Below are 21,908 nucleotides of genomic sequence, written 5' to 3'. Positions count from 1 at the left end.
CCGGAGGCCACGGCAGCCGAGCGCGGAGCGCATCGATCGCGCGCGTGCGCCGTGGCGCTCGCGGCTCATCGAGAGATCGGGCTTCGTTTCCTTTCTTGGCCTCCCTGCGGCTGTTTTTTTTTTTTTTTTGAAAGGTGGATCGAACACGGGTCCTAAGTGGGTCGTGTGAATGTGGCGTGCTGTTTTTTTGGTTTTTTTTGGCAGTTCTTCTTTCTGGAGTACTTTATTTGAAGCGCCAGACTTAGCTGGGTGTCCTTACCTTAGTTTTAATTATATCCTATTTCTTTCATACCTTCTAAGTCTGGATGGATGGAAGGAGAGAGGAGAAATAGATTATAGATACGCAGATAGGTAGATAGAGGTAGGTAGAAGAAAGGATGGATGGATGGTAGATAGATGAAAGGAGAGATAAAATGAGAAATATAGATACACAGATAGGTAAATAGAGGTAGGTAGAAGAAAGGATGGATGGATGGATGGATGGATTGATGATTGATAGATAGATAGATAGATAGATAGATAGATAGATAGATAGATAGATAGATAGATAGATAGATAGATAGATGATAGATAAGTTGGATGAAAGGAGAGATAAAATGAGAAATATAGATACACAGATAGGTAAATAGAGGTAGGTAGAAGAATGGATGGATGGATAGATAGATAGATAGATAGATAGATAGATAGATAGATAGATAGATAGATAGATAGATAGATGATAGATAGATAGATAGATAGATAAAGTTGGATGAAAGGAGAGATAAAAGGAGAAATATAGATACACAGATAAGTAGGTAGAGGTAGGTAGAAAAAAAGAGAGAGAAATAGATGATAGATAGATAGATAGATAGATAGATAGATAGATAGATAGATGATAGATAGATAGATAGATAGATAGATAGATAGATAGATAGATAGATGAAAGGTGAGGAGGAGAAATGGAAAGATACGCAGATAGGTAGAGGTAGGTAGAAGAAAAGGAGAGAGATGAAAGGAGAGATAAGGAGAAATAGATGATAGATACGCAGGTAGGTAGATAGATGTGGGTAAATAGAAGACAGGAGAGATAAGATAGATGGATAGATAGATGATAGATATAGATAGAGAGGGAGAGGGGGGAAGGAAGGAGAGATAGAAATAGATGATAGATACAGAGATAGGTAGATAGATGTAGGTAAATAGAAGAAAGGATAGGATAGATGGATGGATAGTGGATGGATGGATGGGAGGAGAGATAGAAGAAATAGATGATAGATATGCAGATAGGTAGGTAGAGCTAGGTAGGAGAGATGGATGGATAGATCAAATGAAAGAATCTGAACTTGCTGGCTGAGGAGAGGAATTTGGAATCATACTTTAATATGAAAATCAGCGAATCTGTGACTGCTGCAGTCATGAAATTCCATGCTTGAAATCCTTATGAAGCTTTGATTTGGGCTTTTGCTGATTAGATAGGTTTGGTGTTACATTATAGAAATGGCTAGTATGTATTATTATATTAAAGCAAAAAGTGGAAGGTTTTCATGTTGCACCAAAAGGAGTTGGAAGTCCATGCTTTTTCTCCCCCTTTTTCTTCCCCAATTTTTCCTTCATTTTCATTCTTCTTTACAGTTTTGTATTTTATGCTTTGATAAACCAATAAAAAAAATTGAACCCACAATATTTTGTGATAGCTTTGTATATACATCCGCGGAGACCGCTTTGAATTTGGGTTAAAAAAAAAAAAGATAGACTTAGAAAAAGGTGCTTTTTTTAAAAAGGTTCTCCCAAACTATTAGGTGAATAGAACAGCTCCTGGCTGAGGAAATAGGACACTATTGTATCTTAGCTTCTTAAGAGACTTAACCTGAGAGGCAGCATCGCCTTTTGATTCAGTGGCCATAGAATTACACGGCTAAGAAGCTGTCACCGTTGGATCGATGCTGCTTAGCTCCCAAGATTTTATCTGACTGGTCGCTATGTGGCACACAGTATTGACTAAATGGCTCTTGGCCAGATCCAGGCTCAAGATTCTTTTCCACTTTAGACTTAAAGCCTCTTGCGTGACACAACGGTGTGATTATATTTCTTCCCTATCCTAGAATTCACCAGGGCATATGTACAAAAAAAAAAATGATCGGCTTTAGATCCCAGGATAGGCATCTACCAGGTTGGAGACAAGATTGTCACGGGGAAAATCTCATCAATGCCATTGCTAGGAGTCAAATGACTTGATGACCCATCTGTGGAAATTCCCCGGTTTATCACAACTTGAAAAGTAAATATCTTTTGGGGTTTTGGTTTGTAGCAGCGGTGACCATTTGTTTCAGTCTCGTACTTTTTTAATGAAAAGAAGGACTAAGGGCAGAGGTGGGTTCCTACCGGTTCACACCTATTCGGTAGAACCGATTCGTCAAATCTACCGAACCGGTTAGAAGAGGTTCCACCAGTGGATCCGGAAAGCAGGCCACACCTACAGAAGAGGTTCCAAATTTTTTTGAAACCCACCACTGACTAAGGGTGACATGATAGCCGTGTTCCAATATTTGAGGGGCTGCCACAAAGAAGAGGGGGGGGTGTCAACCTATTCTCCAAAGCACCCGAAGGCAGGAAAAGGAGCAACGGATGGAAACTAATCAAGGAAAGAAGCAACCTGGAATTAAGGAGAAACTTCCCAACAGTGAGGACAATTAACCAGCGGAACGACTTGCCTCCAGAAGTTGTGGGTGCTCCAACACTAGAAGTTTGTAAGAAGAGATTGGAGACAACTATTTGTCTGAAATGGCATACAGCAGGGGTATCAAACTCAAATTTCATTGAGGGCCGCATCAGGGTTGTGTTTGCCGTCAGGGGGCTGGGGTGGGTGTGGGCAGCTTGATGTCACTCGTATCGGGGGTGCCGGTGGAAGCCCGAGTGCTCTGCCAGCAAAAATCGGGGCCCCGAGCTGTGTTTTTGTCTGTGACAGCCTCTTGCAACCCTCTTGCCAGTGAAAACAGAGTACGGGAGGGCCACAGCACTCCCAAGTTCCATTTTTGCTGGCACAGGCACTGCGGGCTGGTCCTTGGCAGTTTCCAGGGCACTCCCACGGGCCAGATCTAATAGCAATAGCAGTTAGACTTATCTACCGCTTCATAGGGCTTTCAGCCCTCTCTAAGCAGTTTACAGAGTCAGAATATCGCCCCCACAGTCTGGGTCCTCATTTCACCCACCTCGGAAGGATGGAAGGCTGAGTCAACCTTGAGCCGGTGAGATTAGAACCGCCGAACTGCAGATAGCAGTCAGCTGAAGTGGCCTGCACCCTAACCACTGCGCCACCTCGGCTCTATAGATCTAAGCACCCTGCGGCTGCGGGCCAAATCTGGGCCCTGGGCCTTGAGTTTGACACCCCTGGTATAGGGTTTCCTGCCTGAGGGGGTTGGACTAGAAGATCTCCATGGTCCCTTCCAACTTGCATTCTGTAGTTCTCCATGAGCATTTGAGTTGCCCCCTTCAGCAGCTAAGATGAATGTTTCGTTTTATGCACTCGCACTGAGTTAAACTTGGATTATGGAAAAGATGTGCCAGAAATGGATCTTCAGGACTTGGGAGCAGGAGAAAAGATTGACAATTCTTTCCACAAAAACCACCCTCCCTTTTTTAATTTTAGAAATCCTTGACTAAAGTAACAAGCTCTCCCTTTTAATCCATTACTTTCTATATGTATTTAACTGTTCTTATTTTTTTGCCTTTGGAGAGCTGCCCAGAGATCAATTTACCCATTTCATGCTGGTTTATGAATATAATATTTTGTTTTGTTTTTGAGCGTCTACTGGCTTGGCCAGCTATAACAACTTTTAAGTAAGCAACTAAAAAAATAAACCATATTTTTGCCTCTCCCTTTCTAGGCATTGTAAATCGTAATGAATTTCTGGCAGGAAGTCAGTTTCTACCTTCCAATACAAATCAAGAGTTTTAGGAACACTTGAGCACCAACATGCAGAAAATGACATCAAGTCTGCATTGTAGTTTAAAGGTTCAATATACTGTTTCACTTTCTTTATACCTTAACTTTTGAAAGGAGGGGAATATTATGCAGTATTAATACTAGAGGTGAGGGTGGGCTATTGACTACCTTAAGAAAAAAAGCTCAAATGAACTTGAGAGAGAGCTTACATAGCAACAATATTGGCATTGCATGCCAGTCATCTCTTATATGATTTAAGGTAAAGGTTCCCTTCGCACATATGTGCTAGTCGTTCCTGACTCTAGGGGGCGATGCTCATCTCAAAGCCAAAGAGCCAGCACTGTCCAAAGACGTCTCCATGGTCATGTGGCTGGCATGACTAGTCGGGAACGACTAGCACATATGCGAAGGGAACCTTTACCTACCGTATTTTTTGGAATATAAGACGCACCTTTTTCCCTCCTAAAAGGAGGTGAAAATTAGGGTGCGTCTTATATACTGAATGTAGCCCCACCCACCCACCTGGCCCAACCCTTTGGCCTCTGCCTCCCAGCAATTTACCTCCTTGCAGCAAAGGAGGAGGCTGCAATAAGCTATGGTATTTCCTGCAGCCCGAAACAGCTGATGATCGGGAGAAAGTGAAAGTGAAACATGCTGTTTGCTCCACTAGGCAAATTGCTGGGAGGCAGAAGCAGATTTTTTTTTTCTTGTGCTACTCAGGCTGTCTGCTGCGAGGAGGTAAGTCAATAACTATAAATGCCTATAGAAAGTTCAAATTATTAGACTTGTTTTTTAAAGGCTGCTTTATTATTGTTCTAGACACCTTAACAAAATGAAGAAGCTTTTTAAAATAAATGCTTGATCTGAAGAGGCCCCATGCTATTGTTTTAAAAAGTGCTATTCTTTTCAATAGCAGAGAATAACTATACTCCCAGAAAGCACATCAATTTTAACAGCATCTGTGCAAGAACAGTCTGAAATGTAACACTACAAAGTGTATATTGTCTGTACTGTTTGCTGTTTGCTGCAAGGAGGCAAATTGCTGGGGGGCAGAGGCAGATATTTTTCCCTTGTTTTCCTCCCCAAAAGCTAGGTGCGTCTTATATTTCGGAGCATCTTATACTCCGAAAAATACGGTATCTTGAAACAGGCCATTTAAAATCTGTACAAGTTTGAGTACAGATAGTTTTCAACTTACAACCATTCGCTTTAGCATCCTGCTAGGCAGGAGTCACCATCCACGTCAAGATTTGCTGACAGTCATATAACCGAGGAAACTTTCATGTAGGACTTTATTGCAATACAAATTTCAAACAGACGAGGATTCTCTGCCTGAGAATTCTTCACAGAACGGCAGACAAATAATCTTCTCCCTTGAGAAAGGAACTCCTTGCTGGAAGGATTTTCTCTCTTATCTATAAACAGAAACAACGAATTAAAGAGAGGCTTGAATGCCATTCCTACTTAATTGAATGTTTCTCCCAATTCTGTCTATTTGTGAATGGCTTCTACTTTCCTTTCCACTTGCCCCCCCCTCCCCTTTGCTCTCTTGGCCTCAGCCTTTACAACTCTTGTAGAGGATTTTGTTAATGAAATAGTTAAATTTAGCTGCCTGGTCCCATCATAACGGTTGGGATGATGGAATTCAATAAGACAGATCTCTCCCGATGGATGGATGGATGGTAGGATAGATAGATAGATAGATAGATAGATAGATAGATAGATAGATAGATAGATAGATAGATAGATAGATAGATAGATAGATAGATAGATAGATGATTGATGGATGGTAGGATAGAGATAGATAGATAGATAGATAGATAGATAGATAGATAGATAGATAGATAGATAGATAGATAGATAGATAGATGATTGATGGATGGATGGTAGGATAGAGATAGATAGATAGATAGATAGATAGATAGATAGAGAGAGAGAGAGAGAGAGAGAGAGAGAGAGAGAGATATGGATGGTAGGATAGATAGATAGATAGATAGATAGATAGATAGATAGATAGATAGATAGATAGATAGATAGATAGATAGATAGATAGATAGATAGATAGATAATGATGGATGGATGGTAGGATAGATATAGATAGATAGATAGATAGATAGATAGATAGATAGATAGATAGATAGATGATAGATAGATAGATAGATAGATAGATAGATAGATAGATAGATAGATAGATGATAGATAATGATGGATGGATGGTAGGATAGATAGATAGATGAGATAGATAGATAGATAGATAGATAGATAGATAGATAGATAGATAGATAGATAGATAGATAGATAGATAGATAGATAGATGATAGATAATGATGGATGGATGGTAGGATAGATAGATAGATAGATAGATAGATAGATAGATAGATAGATAGATAGATAGATAGATAGATAGATAGATAGATAGATATGGATGGTGGGATAGATGATAGATAGATAGATAATGATAGATTGATAATAGGATGGATATAGATGGATAGATGGATAGGATAGATAGATAAGACAGACAGATCAGAGAGAGAGAGAGAGAGAGAGAGAGAGAGAGACTTAAATGATAGACAGGTAGATGACAGATATAAATTGTTAGATAGGATATAGAAGATAGAAAAGAGAGAGAGATGATAAGATAGGTAGATACAATAACTAGATAGAGACAATATGGAATGCCTTATATTACATTTGGCCAGTTCCTCAGCTATACTTCCTGTTATCAAAGCGGTTTTATCTGCAACAGTTTACTTTCCGTTAACCTCTGACCTGGATGACAGCCATGCTGCTTTTGAAAAGAACTCGGATGTTTCAACCAAGGGAACGTCAAGGCCAGTCGTAACTTTTGCACTGCTGGTCTACACTTTTGGTACACTCCCCCAGGACCCACCAATAGGAAGCATAGTTTTCACAATACTTTAATACATCAACATCCATAGTTAAAAAAAAAAAAATCCAAAACCCCTGGCTTGTCAACATCCATCTGGCAAATACATTACAGGCATGGAATTGATTTTTAAGCAAAAATGCTGGCAGCCGGGATTTGCGGCCGCGTCAATCATCTTGCGAGAGAGCATGTCAAGCGAACCAAATTTCCCACCCCTATTAAAAGTTATTCCCAACAGTCTAATTATTATTTTTTGCTTAGCATGTAATTTATGACATCGTTTTACCTGTCGATTCTGGACGACATTCAACTTTCGGATTAGCCCTTAGTTCCTGATTGTGAAGTTGTTTAAAAGAAAACACACAAAACATGCAGTGAAGCATCAAGCAGATGCAGATTAAGGCAGAGAAATCAGTGCAAGGTGGGATTAATATGCGTTAAAACGAGCCATGCCCGTTTTAAATTAGATTATCAAACAAGCTAATAAGAGCCGCCAATTAAGCGGGCGGATTAAACAGGCAATCGTTTTCCGTTCTATGCCGCGTTAAATTCCTTTCCCTCCCCCCTCCCCACCGCAATTGAACGGTATTGTGGCAGTATTAAGTATCCGCTTCCGCTTTCTATGAACGGCTCGGTTAAAAACATTTGGCAGCATCTGAGCTTTGCGGGAAACGGCAGAAGATGGGGTGGCCGCAGCTGCTGACATGGCTATCCGATGGGATTGTCACAGGCCTGCAGCCATATTCCTTTTGGATCTGTGGCCTGCCACACTTTCTATTAGCAATAGCAATACCAGTTAGACTTATATACCGCTTCATAGGGCTTTCAGCCCTCTCTAAGCGGTTTACAGAGTCAGCACAGTCTGGGTCCTCATTTCACCCACCTCGGAAGGATGGAAGGCTGAGTCAACCTTGAGCCGGTGAGATTAGAACCGCTGAACTGCAGATAACAGTCAGCTGAAGTGGCCTGCAGTACTGCACCCTAACCACTGCGCCACCTCGGCTATTATTCTACTAGGCCTTTTCTATTGTGGGGAAATGGGAGGGGGGGGGGAATTGTACGGAGTGAGATGCTATGTAGCCAAAACAAAATTCCTTTCTAGAAAGCCAAGGTCATCCTTCGTCTCTGCACCTGACTGGAACTGGAGAGGTGGAACTGCCAGCATGGCAGTGGGAGATTGGACCATGGGATGGACTTGTGGGTGTGGGGGCAAGATCTTGAACTTTAAACTGGGTGGAAAACTGGGAAGCTTTCCGATTCGGCTTTTCCCAGATGTGCCAACATGGCCTCTCTTAATAAATTGGAAATTTGAGCAATACTTTGCCTTGGACTCTGATTTAATTTTGGATGCTATTTGGAACCCTGGCAGGGGATTAGCAACCGCCGTTATAAGAAAATCTCATTCAGAGGCAGAATTTCGCTGAATGCTTTAGGAAACAACAGCGAGTGGAATGACGGCTTTTATGTCCAGAAAGTGGGATTTATAAAAGGCCACCTTCAGCATCAGATTAACCTAAGCAGTTTTCCTTAATGTTCCTCACCTACCTTTTAAATAACTCACCAAATTAACGGAAAACAGGTGCTCCTCAACTTACAACCCCAATTGAGCCCTTGTTGCTAACTGAGTGAGTTTTGCCCCATTTTACCACATTTCTTGCCGTCGTCGTTAAGAGAATCGTTGCAGTTGTTAAGTTAGCCACACGGCTGTTAAGCGAATCAGGCTTCCCCGTGGACTTTGCTTGTCGGAAGGTTGCCAAAAGGGATCGTGTGACCCCTGGGACACCGCAGCCGTCATAAATGTGAGCCAGTTGCCAAGCGTCTGGATTTGTCTCTCCATACTTACAGAGCTGCAGCACCAGAGATGATCTCAATCAGTTCCTTGGTGATGACAGCTTGGCGAGTACGGTTGAATCGCAGGGTCAGCTTGTCAATCATCTCAGCTTCAAAAGGGGGGGGGGGGGGGAAACAAAGGAGGGGGAGATTATTTTATATATCACATATTAGGCATGAAAGTCGGCTGGGTGACTTTGGGCCAATCACCAGGAGGCTGTGAGTTCTAGTCCCGCCTTAGGCATGAAAGCTGACTGAGTGATTTTGGGCCAATCACCAGGAGACTGTGAGTTCTAGTCCCACCTTAGGCATGAAAGCTGACTGGGTGACTTTGGGCCAATCACCAGGAGGCTGTGAGTTCTAGTCCCGCCTTAGGCATGAAAGCTGACTGGGTGACTTTGGGCCAATCACCAGGAGACTGTGAGTTCTAGTCCCGCCTTTAGCATGAAAGTCAACTGAGTGACTTTGGGCCAATCACCAGGAGACTGTGAGATCTAGTCCCGCCTTAGGCATGAAAGTCAACTGAGTGACTTTGGGCCAATCACCAGGAGATTGTGAGTTCTAGTCCCGCCTTAGGCATGAGAGTCAACTGAGTGACTTTGGGCCAATCACTAGGAGGCTGTGAGTTCTAGTCCCGCCTTAGGCATGAAAGCCAACTGAGTGACTTTGGGCCAATCACTAGAAGGCTGTGAGTTCTAGTCCCGCGTTAGGCATGAGAGTCTACTGGGTGACTTTGGGCCAATCACCAGGAGGCTGTGAGTTCCAGTCCCGCCTTAGGCATGGCTCCAACAGGTGAAGCAAATTTTACTTCTGCATCACTCAGACTGGTTGATTATCTCTTGGCAGGTTCTGCTGTGACTCCTATTTTTTCAGCGGCCAAAAGAGAGAGGGTAATTCTCCAGATTTCCACTTACAGGCATTTTTGCTGGCATTATCCATAGCAGTCATCCGAGCACTCTGCTCACTCGTAGTAGACTCCTTCAGGGAGTAGTAGATGATGTTAGCCAGTACAAACTCCTGGTAGCTTCTCAGCACTTCCGCATCAATGTCATCGTAGATGCTCATGCTTTCTGTAAAGACACCACAACAGTTGGTACAGCTGGTTCCTTACGGGCCTTGAACGTGTATTATGTAGGGCAGAGGGATAGCGTGCGGTGGCCTACAGCAGTGTTTCCCAACCTTGGTGACTTTAAGTCCTGTGGACTTCAACTCCCAGAATTCCCCAGCCAGCTATGCTGGCTGGGGGATTCTGGGAGTTGAAGTCCATAGGACTTAAAGTCACCAAGGTTGGGAAACACTGGCCTAGAGGAGGCGCTCTCGCCTCACATTCAGGAGGCTGCAAGTTCGATCCTAGGTAGAGGCAGATATTTTTTCTCTCGGGGCTCACTGAGAATATACACAAATGTATATACATACATTTCAATGCATGCATGCTCCCATCACCCTCTCCTTTTAATGCTTTGTGGTGTGGAGTCTGGGCAAATGAATGGAGTGTTTACTGGCCAGATGCCTTTCCTGTCACCAGTGCGGAGTTTTGTTTATCAGATACACTATATTGCCAAAGGTATTCGCTCACAGCTGAGTCTGATTATGTGGATGGGTGAGCGAATACTTTCGGCAATATAGCGTATCTGATAAACAAAACTCCGCAATGGTGACAGGAAAGGCATCCGGCCAGTAAACACTCCATTCATTTGCCCAGACTCCACACCACAAAGCATTAAAAGGAGAGGGTGATGGGAGCATGCATGCATTGAAATCCCAGTCCGGATTACTAGACAATTCAAGATGTAGGGAAGTGACTTCTACATTCACTAAAGATCTAAGAGAGATCGTCCAACATTGGAGGGGCTGCCACAAAGAAGAGGAGGTCAACCTGTTCTCCAAAACACTAGACGGCAGGACAAGAAGCAATGGGTGGAAACTAACCAAGGAAAGAAGCAACTTAGAACTAAGGAGAAATTTCCTGACCGTGAGAATAACCAACCAGTGGAATGTTTGGCCTTCAGAAGTTGTGAATGCTCCATCACTGGAAGTTTTGAAGAGATTGGACAGCTATTTGTCTGAAATGGTGTAGGGTTTCCTGCCTGAGCAGGGGGTTGGACTAGAAGACCTCCAAGGGCCCTTCCAACTCTGGGTGGGAGAAGTGGGTTAACCCACTCATTTTCCAAAATCTTCTCAACTTGATGGAACCCAGAGTCTCCCCAGACCTCTGCGAACATTTCCAACGAATAATTCTAGTAACTCCATCCCGACACTGCTTGGAATCAAGTTTGTGAATTATTTCACAATAATTCATTTGTAAAATAATATTTATACAATACGATACAATAGCAGAGTTGGAAGGGACCTAGGAGGTCTTCTAGTCCAACCCCCTGCCTAGGCAGGAAACCCTACATTGTTTCAGACAAATGGCTATCCAACATCTTCTTAAAGACTTCCAGTGTTGGGGCATTCATTTATTTAAGTTTATTTGACTTGCCCAATTCTCTGAAACGGTAGAGGGTAACTTCTCCTGCTTGAGCAGAAGGTTGGACTAGAAGACCTCTAAAGTCCCTTCCGACTCTGTTATTCTGTTATATATTAGAGGATTACCCGGCACTTCATCTTTAATTCTAACTTCCTTTTTTTCCTCCCCAAAAGCCGATCAGTCAATAAAGAACATACAGGTTTGACGTAGGACTATAACGGGGCCTGTCCATTAGGGTAACAAGTTGTGACAATCATAAAGCAGGTCACCACACAGTGGTCTCGTGGTCTCGATCACCACAATTTGCTAAACAACCACAGCAAAAAAGGTCACGACGTTGGGTGCAATCAGGTGCCGCCTCACTTTAACACTTAATTTCCCCATCCCAGTTGTGTTTGCAGATGGCTGTGAAGGTTGGACCATAAGGAAGGCTGAGGGTCAAAGAATGGAGGCCTTTGAACTCTGGTGCTGGAGAAGACTCCTGCATTGAGTCCCTTGGACTGCAAGGCCATCCAACCGGTCAGTCCTAGAGGAGATCAACCCTGACTGCTCTTTGGAAGGCCAGATCCTGAAGAGGAAACTCAACGACTTTGGCCACCTAATGAGAAGGAAGGGCTCCCTGGAGAAGAGCCTCATGCTGGGAAAGATTGAGGGCAGAAGAAGAAAGGGACAACAGAATAAAGGTGGCTGGGTGGAGTCACCGAAGCAGTCGGCCTGAGCTTAAATGGACTCCAGGGGATGGTAGAGGACTGGAAGCAATAGCAATAGCAGTAGACTTATATACCGCTTCATAGGCCTTTCAGGCCTCTCTAAGCGGTTTACAGAGAGTCAGCATATTGCCCCCAACAATCTGGGTCCTCATTTTACCCACCTCGGAAGGATGGAAGGCCTGGAGGAACGTTGTTCATGAGGTCGCTAAGGGTCAGACACGACTTCGCAACTAACAGCACAACAAAAATTGTAGTAGGGAAGTGTTGGTGTAAGGGGAAACACTATTTTTACACTAGCTCATGTAACAAGTGTAGATTATTTCATTTGTGGGCTGAGGACAAGACACCTAATAAAGGACTGGATTTCTTTTGAAACTTGGCTCGAGGCTCATGAATTAATTAGGGCATCTTTTGGAAACCTGACAAGTGTGCAATGAAAGGGAGAAGGTGAGGATCATCACAACTGCTTCGTACTTTAGTTTATAGTCTTTTTGTGAAGTCTCAACTCTGAAAGTCGACTCATGCCCTGTTTAAAAGAGGGAGGGAGGGAAGGGCTGGAGGTTGCTACTCACTAGTCATTTTCAACTCTTGGACTTACCAGCCCCGGAAACTGTCTCAAGAGAATAGATTGGTTTCTCGTCCGTCTTGTAGGAAATGACAGACCTGAAAGGGGAAAGAAAATAAAATTATTTTGAACCATGCTGTTGTCAGCGTTCCAAATACCATGCAGAATTAAATCAGAATCCAAGGCAGAGCTATCCTTAAAGTTCCAATTTAATAAGATAGACATGTTGGCACAACTGTGGAATCCCGAATCTGAAAGCTTCCTCGGTTTATTTATACATTTTCTCTTTACATACATAGCTTCTTTTTGAACAGCGCATTGTCTGGATCAATTTGCTTGTAATAATTTTGCCGTTCCTAATTTCTACCTCGATTATCCAACCATTCGTAGAACAAATCCCATGTTTGAAAATATTCTGTATCTTCTTTTTTTTTTTTTTAACGTCAATCTGTCCATTTCTGCAGAGTCTACTATTTTTTTTTTAATTACGTCTTCTTCTGTAGGTGTTTCCTCATTTTTCCAGTGCTGTGCAAATGCAATTCTTGCTGCAGTCAAAACACACAATATTCAATATATATTCCCTTGATTTTTCTGGTACTATGCGTAACAAAAATATTTCTGGCTTATAATCTATACGCTGCTTTAACATTTTTTTCTAACCATGTGTGTATTTTTATCCAATATTTTTTTCTTCTTTTGCACATGTGGTAATATGTGTCTGGGGTCTGGTTACATTTCCAACAATTGCTGGAGGCATTCCCAAACACACACAGAGCGATAGATAGATAGATAGATAGATAGATAGATAGATAGATAGATAGATAGATAGATAGATAGATAGATAGATAGACAGACAGACAGACAGACAGACAGACAGACAGACAGACACATAGATAGATAGAAAGATTAAGAGATGCTCCCTCCCATATTTGGGGACACCATGTGCTTTGACAAAAGAAAAAACAATCATTTCCCTGGCTCAGCTGATAAGGGAGGAGAGCTTGTGGCTTAGAGGTTAATACAATTGCCTACTATGTAAAAACAGTCCAAGTTCGAATCCCAGCAAGGATATGGCTAGCTGATGAGAACGAACTAGCTTGAAATAGATCTATACTAGTCTCCCTTCATTTATTTATCAGCAAAACTGTAAAACAAAAAGATAGATAGATAGATAGATAGATAGATAGATAGATAGATAGATAGATAGATAGATAGATAGATAGATAGATAGATAGATAGATCAGACCAAGGAGCTATTCTCCCTGGAAATCTCCCTCCCGTAGATTGCAGAAGGATGGGTGAATTCTTGCCTGAACCGATTGTAGATGACGGAGCCTTCATCAAACTCGTATCCAGAATTCAGCAGCTCCAGAGCAATGACGGAGGCATCTCCAAAAGTGGGAGGTTTCCTTCCAATTTCTTTAAAGTTCAGGAGAAAGTTCTTTCCATGCGTCCTAAAATGAAGAGCATCTTAAATCCAAGTTCTAAGAAACATCCAGAAATGTCAGCTGATCTCTAATGCAACCATCAGACCCAGGAGACAGGCGGTCCTCAGCATAAGACTCCAACGGAGCCTGTCCGTTACGGCCGAATGTGACAACGGGTTAGTCGCGTAGCCAATCAAATTCCATGACCCCTTTTGAGGACAGTTGTTAAGCGAATCAACCCACTTAAGCAAATCTGAGGTTGCTGAGTGAACACCTGGTCCTGAAATGGTTCTGCGTTGCACCAGTTTTCAGCCAAACTGTCACAAAACACAGTCACAGCGCTACAGCGTGAAACAGGGTCTTATATGGACTTGGACTTATATGGGGCTTCACAGAGCTTTACAGCACCAAGCAGTTTACTACAGACGGCATCTTCCCCCAACAATCTGGAATCTATCTATCTATCTATCTATCTATCTATCTATCTATCTATCTATCTATCTATCTATCTATCTACCTATCTACCTACCTACAGTATCTCCCACTCTCCCTGTGTCTGTCTGTCTGTCTATCTATCTATCTATCCATCCATCCATCCAATCTATCTATTCTAACCATCCATCCATCCTATCTGTCTGTATATCCATCTATCTATCCCATCCATCCATTCCTATCTATCTGTCTATCCATCCATCTATCCTATCTCATCTATCTATTCATTTATCTATCCTCTCATTCATCCATCCATCTTATCTCATCTATCTCTCCATCCATCCATCTTATCTCATCTATCCTATCTATCCACTCTATCTATCCATCCATCCATCCTATCTGTACAACTATCCATTTATCCTATCTCATCTATCCATCCTATCCATCCATTCCTATCTACCTATCTTCTATCCATCCATCTATCTTATCTCATCTATCTATTCATCTATCTTCTCATCCATCCATCCATCCATCCTATCTCATCTATCCTATCTCATCTATCCTCTCATCTATCTATTCATCTATCTTCTCATCCATCCATCTATCTCATCTATCCTATATCTAATATTCTATCTCATCTATCCTATCCTATCCCATCCTATCTTAGCTAGCTACCTACCTACCTATCTCTCAATCATCTGCCTGCCTTCCTGCCTACTCTATCAGCTACCAACTTACCTATGGTACCTACCTACCTATCATCACAATAGCACTTAAGACATATACAGCTTCACAATACTTTTACAGCCTTCCTCTTAAGCGGTTTACCGAGGTAGCATGTTGCCCCCAACAATCGGGGTCCTCGTTTTATCGAGCTCTGAAGGACGGAAGGCCGACTCAACCTTGAGCCTGGTGAGGATCGAACTCCTGGCAACGGGCAGAGTTAGCCTGCAGCCCTGCATCCTAACCACGGCGCCACCAGGGCTGAGGAACCCGCCGTTCAAATTGAGGAGGCCAGAGGAAGAGGTTACCTCTGTAGGATGGTTCTCAGCTTGTCGCCAATCCCAACCACCATAACTTCTTTCCCTGCGCCCGTGAGGTTGGAGAACTGATGCTTGATCTCTTTAGCCCACGGAGGTGTGAATGGCCCCGCACAGGCCACGGTCAGAAGACACGCCAACCAGGAGGTGCTTTTTCTTGTCCTCGGGGGGTTTGATGTCTACTTTCTCGTAGAGAGCTTCAAAAAAAGAAAAAAGAAAAAATGGATCATTAACAATGAGCAACTATCGAAAGGCCCAGATATCAAAACCACGAAAGCATCCGGAATGACTTTGGGCCAATCACCGGGAGACGGTGAGTTCTAGTCTCGCCTTCACCAGGAAAGCCAGCTGAGTGACTTTGGGCCAATCATATAACAATGCATAAACACTGCATCCCTCTCTGTTCTGCAGATCTCGGCCTGGCAGCTCTCCAAGCCAGATAAGGTCTGTGACCGTAAATCCTCCCTCGAAAGACTTTGCTGGACGTGAATGAGCAGAATTCACAGGAAATTAATAAAAGGGGTTTTTGTCGGGACAAGGAATTTGCTTCTGGCTCTTGGGAAGCCTCGGTCAGAATATAGCAATAGCAATAGCAATAGCAGTAGACTTATATACCGCTTCATAGGCCTTTCAGCCTCTCTAAGCGGTTTACAGAGAGTCAGCATATTGCCCCCAACAATCTGGGTCCTCATTTTACCACCTCGGAAGGATGGAAGGCTGAGTCAACCCTGAGCCGGTGAGATTTGAACCGCTGACCTGCTGATCTAGCAGTAGCCTGCAGTGCTGCACTTAACCACTGCGCCACCTTGGCTCTTCCACTAAGAACACTAAGGTCGGAATTGACTCCACCTGGTCCGTGCCGGCATGAAGCTCCTGATAAATAACTGGATTTCTTTTGAAGCTTGGCTTGAGGCTCATGATTTAATGAGGGCATCTAATTAAATATCAGGCATTTGGCAATGGGCTCGTATTTGTGACGGACCTTCACAGGCAAAGTTAATGGGGAAGCCAGATTCACTTAACAACAGGTTCCTAAAACGATCAGCTGCCATGATTCACTTAACAACTGGGTCAAGAACGATGGTAAAGGTAAAATAAAATGGGACAAAATTCACGTCACAACTGTCTTTTGGGCTCAATGATGGTCGTTAAGTTGAGGCCTACTGGTTACAAGGTGGGTGGAAACAGCTCGTTCAGAAGTTCGAGATCAGCAAAGCGCCGGGGAATCATTTCGGAAAGAATAAACGCCATCCAGCCACAAAGGGGAAAGGCCCTTACCCAACGCCCCCACGCCGTAAACTCTGGCGGGCTTTAATTCTCTCTCCGCCCTGGAATACTTGGCGGCGGCCACCATTTTCATGGACTTCGTGATTTTCTGGATGTTCTTGATAGACTTCAAGCGCCGGGTGACTGGAAGGGTGAGAGGAGACGAAGTGAGGTAGGATTTTAAGCAGATAAAGAAAACGGCCGAATGGAAACAAACAGCAGAATCCACATAAAATAATGGCATTGTCTCTTACCCTGTAACTATTCTATTTTACCCGACTCTTATTTTAAATTGTTTGTATAAGATTTTTTTTTGACGATGTGTGTTTCAACTTTGTGCTTTGATATGGCCTATAGGCCAGTGGTGGCAAACCTATGCCATGCGTGCCAGAGGTGGCACTCAGAGCCCTCTCTCTCTCTGGGCACAGGTGCCATCGCCCCAGCCCAGCTCCATCGCATTTCTCCCACAGAGGGGAAAAAGACAGGAAGGGGAAGAGAGAGAGGAAGAGAGAAAGAGAGAGGGAGGGAAAGAGAAAGAAAAATGGAGGGAAAGAGGGAAAGAGAGAGAGGAAGGGAAAGAGAGAGAAAGAAAGAGGGAGGGAAAGGGAGGAAGGGGAAGAAAGAGACAGGGAGGGAAAGAGATAGAAATAGAGGAAGAGGGAGGGAAAGAGAGACAGAAAGAGAGAAAGAGAGGGGGAGAGGGAGGGAGGAAGAGAGAGGGAGGGAGGGAAAGAGAAAGGGAGGGAAAGAGAGAGAGGAAGGGGAAGAGAGAGAGGAAGGGGAAGAGAGAAAGAGAGAGAGGAAGGGAGAGAGAAAGAAAGAGGGAGGGAAAGAGAGGAAGGGGAAGAGAGAGAGAGAGAGGGAGGGAGAGGTAGGGAAAGAGAGGAAGAGGGAGGGAAAGAGAGGGAGAGAAAGAGAGAGGAAGGGAAAAAGAGAAAGAGAGGGGAGAGAGGGAGGGAAAGAAAGGGAGGGAATGAGAGAAAGAGGGAGGGGGAGGGAAAGAGAGGGAGGGAGTGAAAGAGAAAGGGAGGGAAAGAGAGAGAGGAAGGGGAAGAAAGAGAAGAATGAAGAGAGAAAGAAAGAGGGAGGGAAAGAGAGGAAGGAGAAGAGAGAGAGAGAGAGACAGGGAGGGAGAGAGAGGTAGGGAAAGAGAGAGGGAAAGAGAGGAAGAGGGAGGGAAAGAGAGAAAGAGGGAGGGAAAGAGAGAGGGAGGGAAAGAGAGAAAGAGAGGGGAGAGAGTGAGGGAAAGAGAGAAAGAGAGGGAGGGAAAGAAAGGGAGGGAAGGAGAGAGAGAAAGAGAGGGAGGGAAATAGAGAGAGGGAAAGAGAAAGGAAGGGGAAGAGAGGGAAAGAGAGGGAGGAGCAAAAGAGAGAGATGGAGAGGGAAAGAGAGAGGAACGGGAAGAGAGAGAGAGGCAAGAAAAGAGAAAGAGAGAGAAAAGAGGGGGGAGAGAGAAATGATATTACAAAAGTTTTTCTTTTTTATTGTTGCTAAACATATTTCAGAAAAAAAATGAAGGACATAAAAGGGCATTTATCACATTTTTCTCAGCTGAACTCTGCTTTGCTTATCACTATTTTAGCCAGTAAAACTTCATTATTCAGGTTAAATTGCCGTGTTGGCACTTTGTGAGAAATAGGAGGGTTTGGGGTTAGAGTTTGGGCCTCGGTCTCCTAAAGCAGTGTTTTTCAACCTTTTTTGTGCAAAGGCACACTTTTTTCATGAAAAAAAATCACGAGGCACACCACCATTAGAAAATGTTAAATTTTTTTAACTCTGTGCCTATATTGACTATACATAAAGTAATTCTCCCACGGCACACCTTACACTATGTCACGGCACACTAGTGTGCCGCGGCACAGTGGTTGAAAAACACTGTCCTAAAGGTTCCCCATCACAGCTAAAGTCTAATCAATGAAGCCATCACATCCTAAAGTACTACCGTGTTTCCCCAAAAATCCCTTTTTATTTTATTTTATTTTGGCACCCCAAAAAAAGGCACCAGGTCTTATTTTTGGGGAGGATGTCCCCCCACACCCCGATTTGCCTCACTTGTGCATGTCACCCCCAGTTCTGGAGCTCTGTTATCGGCTGCAGATGCCTTCCGGAAAGCCTTGCCAGATGCAGCAGAAAAAACGGACAGAGATGTGCCAGGACCGGCTGCAACTATCTAAAAGTAAGCAATAGGGCAGCTCCTCCACCACCAGCCATCCCTACTCTAGCTTAATGTTTACCTGTGCACCCTGGGGTGGGTGGGAGGTCTTAATTAGGGCTTATTTTGGAGAGGGGGGCTTACATTGGGTGCAGGTGTAAAAACCAAGCTAGGACTTCCTTTCTGAGTAGGTCGTATTTCCAGGGAAAACACGGGAGATTCTTAAATGGAACTTTAAAAAGAAGATGCGGTCAGGATTTCAGACGGTCTCAAACAAAAATAGAACATTGAATGCTTACTGTCTTTCAGAGTCGCCATGTTCCTAACTTGAATCCTGAAAAAAAGAAAAAAAATACATATTTGCATATTTCATACACCGAATGTGCCTCCTTTAGTTGCTAAAGTAACAAAAATGCAGAACAGCTGTAATAGATGCAGCTTTCTAAAGGATGCTTAGGTAAAGGTTCCCCTCGCACATAATGTGCTAGTCGTTCCCGACTCTAGGGGGCGGTGCTCATCTCCGTTTCAAAGCCAAAGAGCCAGCGCTGTCCGAAGACGTCTCCATGGTCATGTGGCCGGCATGACTCAACACCAAAGGCGCATGGAACGCTGTTCCCTTCCCACCAAAGGTGGTTCCTATTTTTCTACTTGCATTTTTACATGCTTTCGAACTGCTCGGTTGGCAGAAGCTGGGACAAGTCATGGGAACTCACTCCGTTACGCGGCACTAGGGATTCAAACCGCCGACCTTTCTGATCGACAAGCTCGGCGTCTTAGCCACCGAGCCACCACGTCCCTTATAAAGGATGTTTCCTTGGATATAGAATTCCTGAACAGAATTCTTCTCAATAAGTGCATTAAAGTTCAACATATAGATCTGACATCCGAGCTACAAAATGAAAAGGGGGGAAACATATTTATGGCGATCCTTTTCTAAATAGTCAATGCTTTCCCTCCCTGTGTCCCTTCGCTGTGGAGCACAGGCACAGGATGATGGGGATTGAGTCTGGGCTGTCTGCATCTCAAACTGAAGTGGACCTATGGGTCCTGTAGTCTGCCATTTTTCTTCTGGAAATCCATTTGTCCTCCCCCACCATTCAAAGGGCGTTCATCCGAAAGGGCTAAAAAAGTCTATGGAGATTTTCAATCCTTGTTTCTTTCTTCCCACCACCACCACCACCATCCAAGTCAGAGCTGAAGAAGCTTCTTGGATGAGAAGCGAAATGTCTTCAAAAGAAAACAAACAAACAAGGAAGTCCAGTTGCCTCCTGAATTAAAAGCACCTTTGGGACAACCAAGACTTGGGATGATTGAAAATCTCCAGTGACAGGGACACTCCCATAGGGCAGGGGTCTCCAACCTTGGCAACTTTAAGCCTGGGCGGGCTTCAACTCCCAGAATTCCCCAGCCAGCTGGTTGGGGAATTCTGGGAGTTGAAGTCCTCCCAGGCTTAAAGTTGCCAAGGTTGATTGATTGATTGATTGATTGATTACATTTATATGCCGCCCTTTTCCCCGAAGGGGACTCAGGGCGGCTCACAATTCAATCAGGGAAGGGGGTACAGACAGGGGAATAAAAAGACGAGACATAACAATACAAAATTTAAAAACACACAACAACCATACCATTCGAGAAGGGGGGCAAAAACTCTTTAGCCCCAGGCCTGTCGGAACAGCCAGGTTTTAAGGGCTTTGCGGAAGGCCTGGAGGGTGGAGACTTAGGGACCTCTTACATACAGAGTGAGATCCACATTAGGCAGGCTAGATTAATTTAAAGTTAGAATTTAGGTTAGAATTAAAACTGTGAAAAATCCATGGCTGAGACAACCGGATCAGGTAAGATCAAAAAGCAGATGAGTAAAATATAGGAAAAAAACACGTATCAATAGAGTTGAATAGAGTTAAAAGAAATCAAGGAGAGGATTGTCACCGTATTTCTATATTTAAGATCTGGGTATTAAGCTTGGCATAGATTAAATGAATGAATAGGATTGTAAATCTCCAACTGTTACCGCACAAAATATTTGTGCCCAAGTAGCACATTGTTTAATGGAGGATTATTTTAATTTTATTAAAATAAAATTAAAATAAAAAATAAAAAACTCCCCCCAAAAAATAATAATAATATCAGAATGCAAAAAATAATCATCTCCCCCCCACCCCAAACCTAATTTCTGAGCCTCTTATGGTTGGGGGGGGGGGTCACAGATTCCCTGGAAGCTCCCATGCTGCTGGACTCCAGCACCCATCAGCCACTGTCCCCAAGGGCATAGGCCAGGGATGATGGGCTTTCAGAAATCTCAGGGAAGCCTCAGGCAGCTGTCAATCCTTGGCCAGCTGACTTCCCCTATTAAGACTTTAGGGAGGCGAGAGTGCCTCTGAGCATGTGCAGAAAGCTTCCTGCTCCCCTTTCCCCTCCACCGCCGCTCCTCTTCCCCCGAAGTACCCGCGCGGCTGGGCCTGGTCCTGGGCACCGGCAAGAAGAGCAGCAGCAGCACCGCCGCCGATCCGGCTCTTTCCCGCAGCTTCGTCCGATCGCTCGCCGGCTGCTGCAGCCGCTGCTGAAGGTCAGGGCGCTCGTACCGCGCATGCGTCACGCTTCCTCGCCTTGAACCGGGTCCCGAAAAAAGGAAGAGCTGTGACGGCTTCCGGGTGCACCCCCACTCTCCCTCTCTCTCGCGTTCCTCTCTGTGGTTGCTCGGACACTGAGCTTGGCCGGCTAGAGCGGGCAGCACCTGAGAGGCGCGCGCGGCGGTCCTCCAAGGAGAGCTGAGTTCACAAAACTGGCGCGCTAGAACGACCCTAACTAGGGTCACAAAGCTGACGTGCTAGTGCAATCCCAACTATGGTCACAAAGCTGACGTGCTAGAACAACCCCAACTCGGGTCACAAAGCTGACGTGCTAGAGCGACCCTAACTAGCGTCACACAGCTGCCGTGCTAGAGCAACCTTAATTAGGGTCGCAAAACTGACGCGCTAGAGCGACCCTAACTAGGGTTGATGCCCAGACAGAATTAAAAATATATACTTTAAGCGACCCCTAACTTGGTTGATGCATAGATATAGTAAACATAGATACTTTAAAATTTTAATTAAGATTTTAGCGGCCGGGAAAGACTCTACTACAGCACAGAAGTATCATTTCCGTGATTCCCTGTTCATTCACTGGGAGAACGAGAGCGGCGCGAAAGCCCTCCTTAAAGTCAAC

The 21,908-nt window shown here is 44.1% G+C and overlaps 1 protein-coding gene across 1 annotated transcript; it reads right to left on the bottom strand.

Moving 5' to 3' along the window:
- Positions 1 to 8,648: 8,648 nt before the first annotated feature.
- On the bottom strand, positions 8,649 to 21,328 carry ATP5F1C (ATP synthase F1 subunit gamma). The gene is given in 9 exon segments (XM_087722713.1): positions 8,649 to 8,749; positions 9,554 to 9,709; positions 12,418 to 12,482; positions 13,695 to 13,838; positions 15,275 to 15,372; positions 15,374 to 15,480; positions 16,562 to 16,693; positions 19,001 to 19,035; positions 21,147 to 21,328. Coding segments are annotated over 8 exon segments (822 nt in total). The 5' UTR covers positions 19,020 to 19,035; positions 21,147 to 21,328.
- Positions 21,329 to 21,908: the final 580 nt, after the last annotated feature.

Source organism: Thamnophis sirtalis, unplaced genomic scaffold, assembly GCF_051295495.1.
Source record: "Thamnophis sirtalis isolate CommonGarterSnake01/CBP01778 unplaced genomic scaffold, rThaSir2_p1.2 scaffold_9, whole genome shotgun sequence".
NCBI classification, from domain to species: Eukaryota; Metazoa; Chordata; class Lepidosauria; order Squamata; family Natricidae; genus Thamnophis; species Thamnophis sirtalis.
This window is presented reverse-complemented; position numbering and strand designations above follow the sequence as displayed.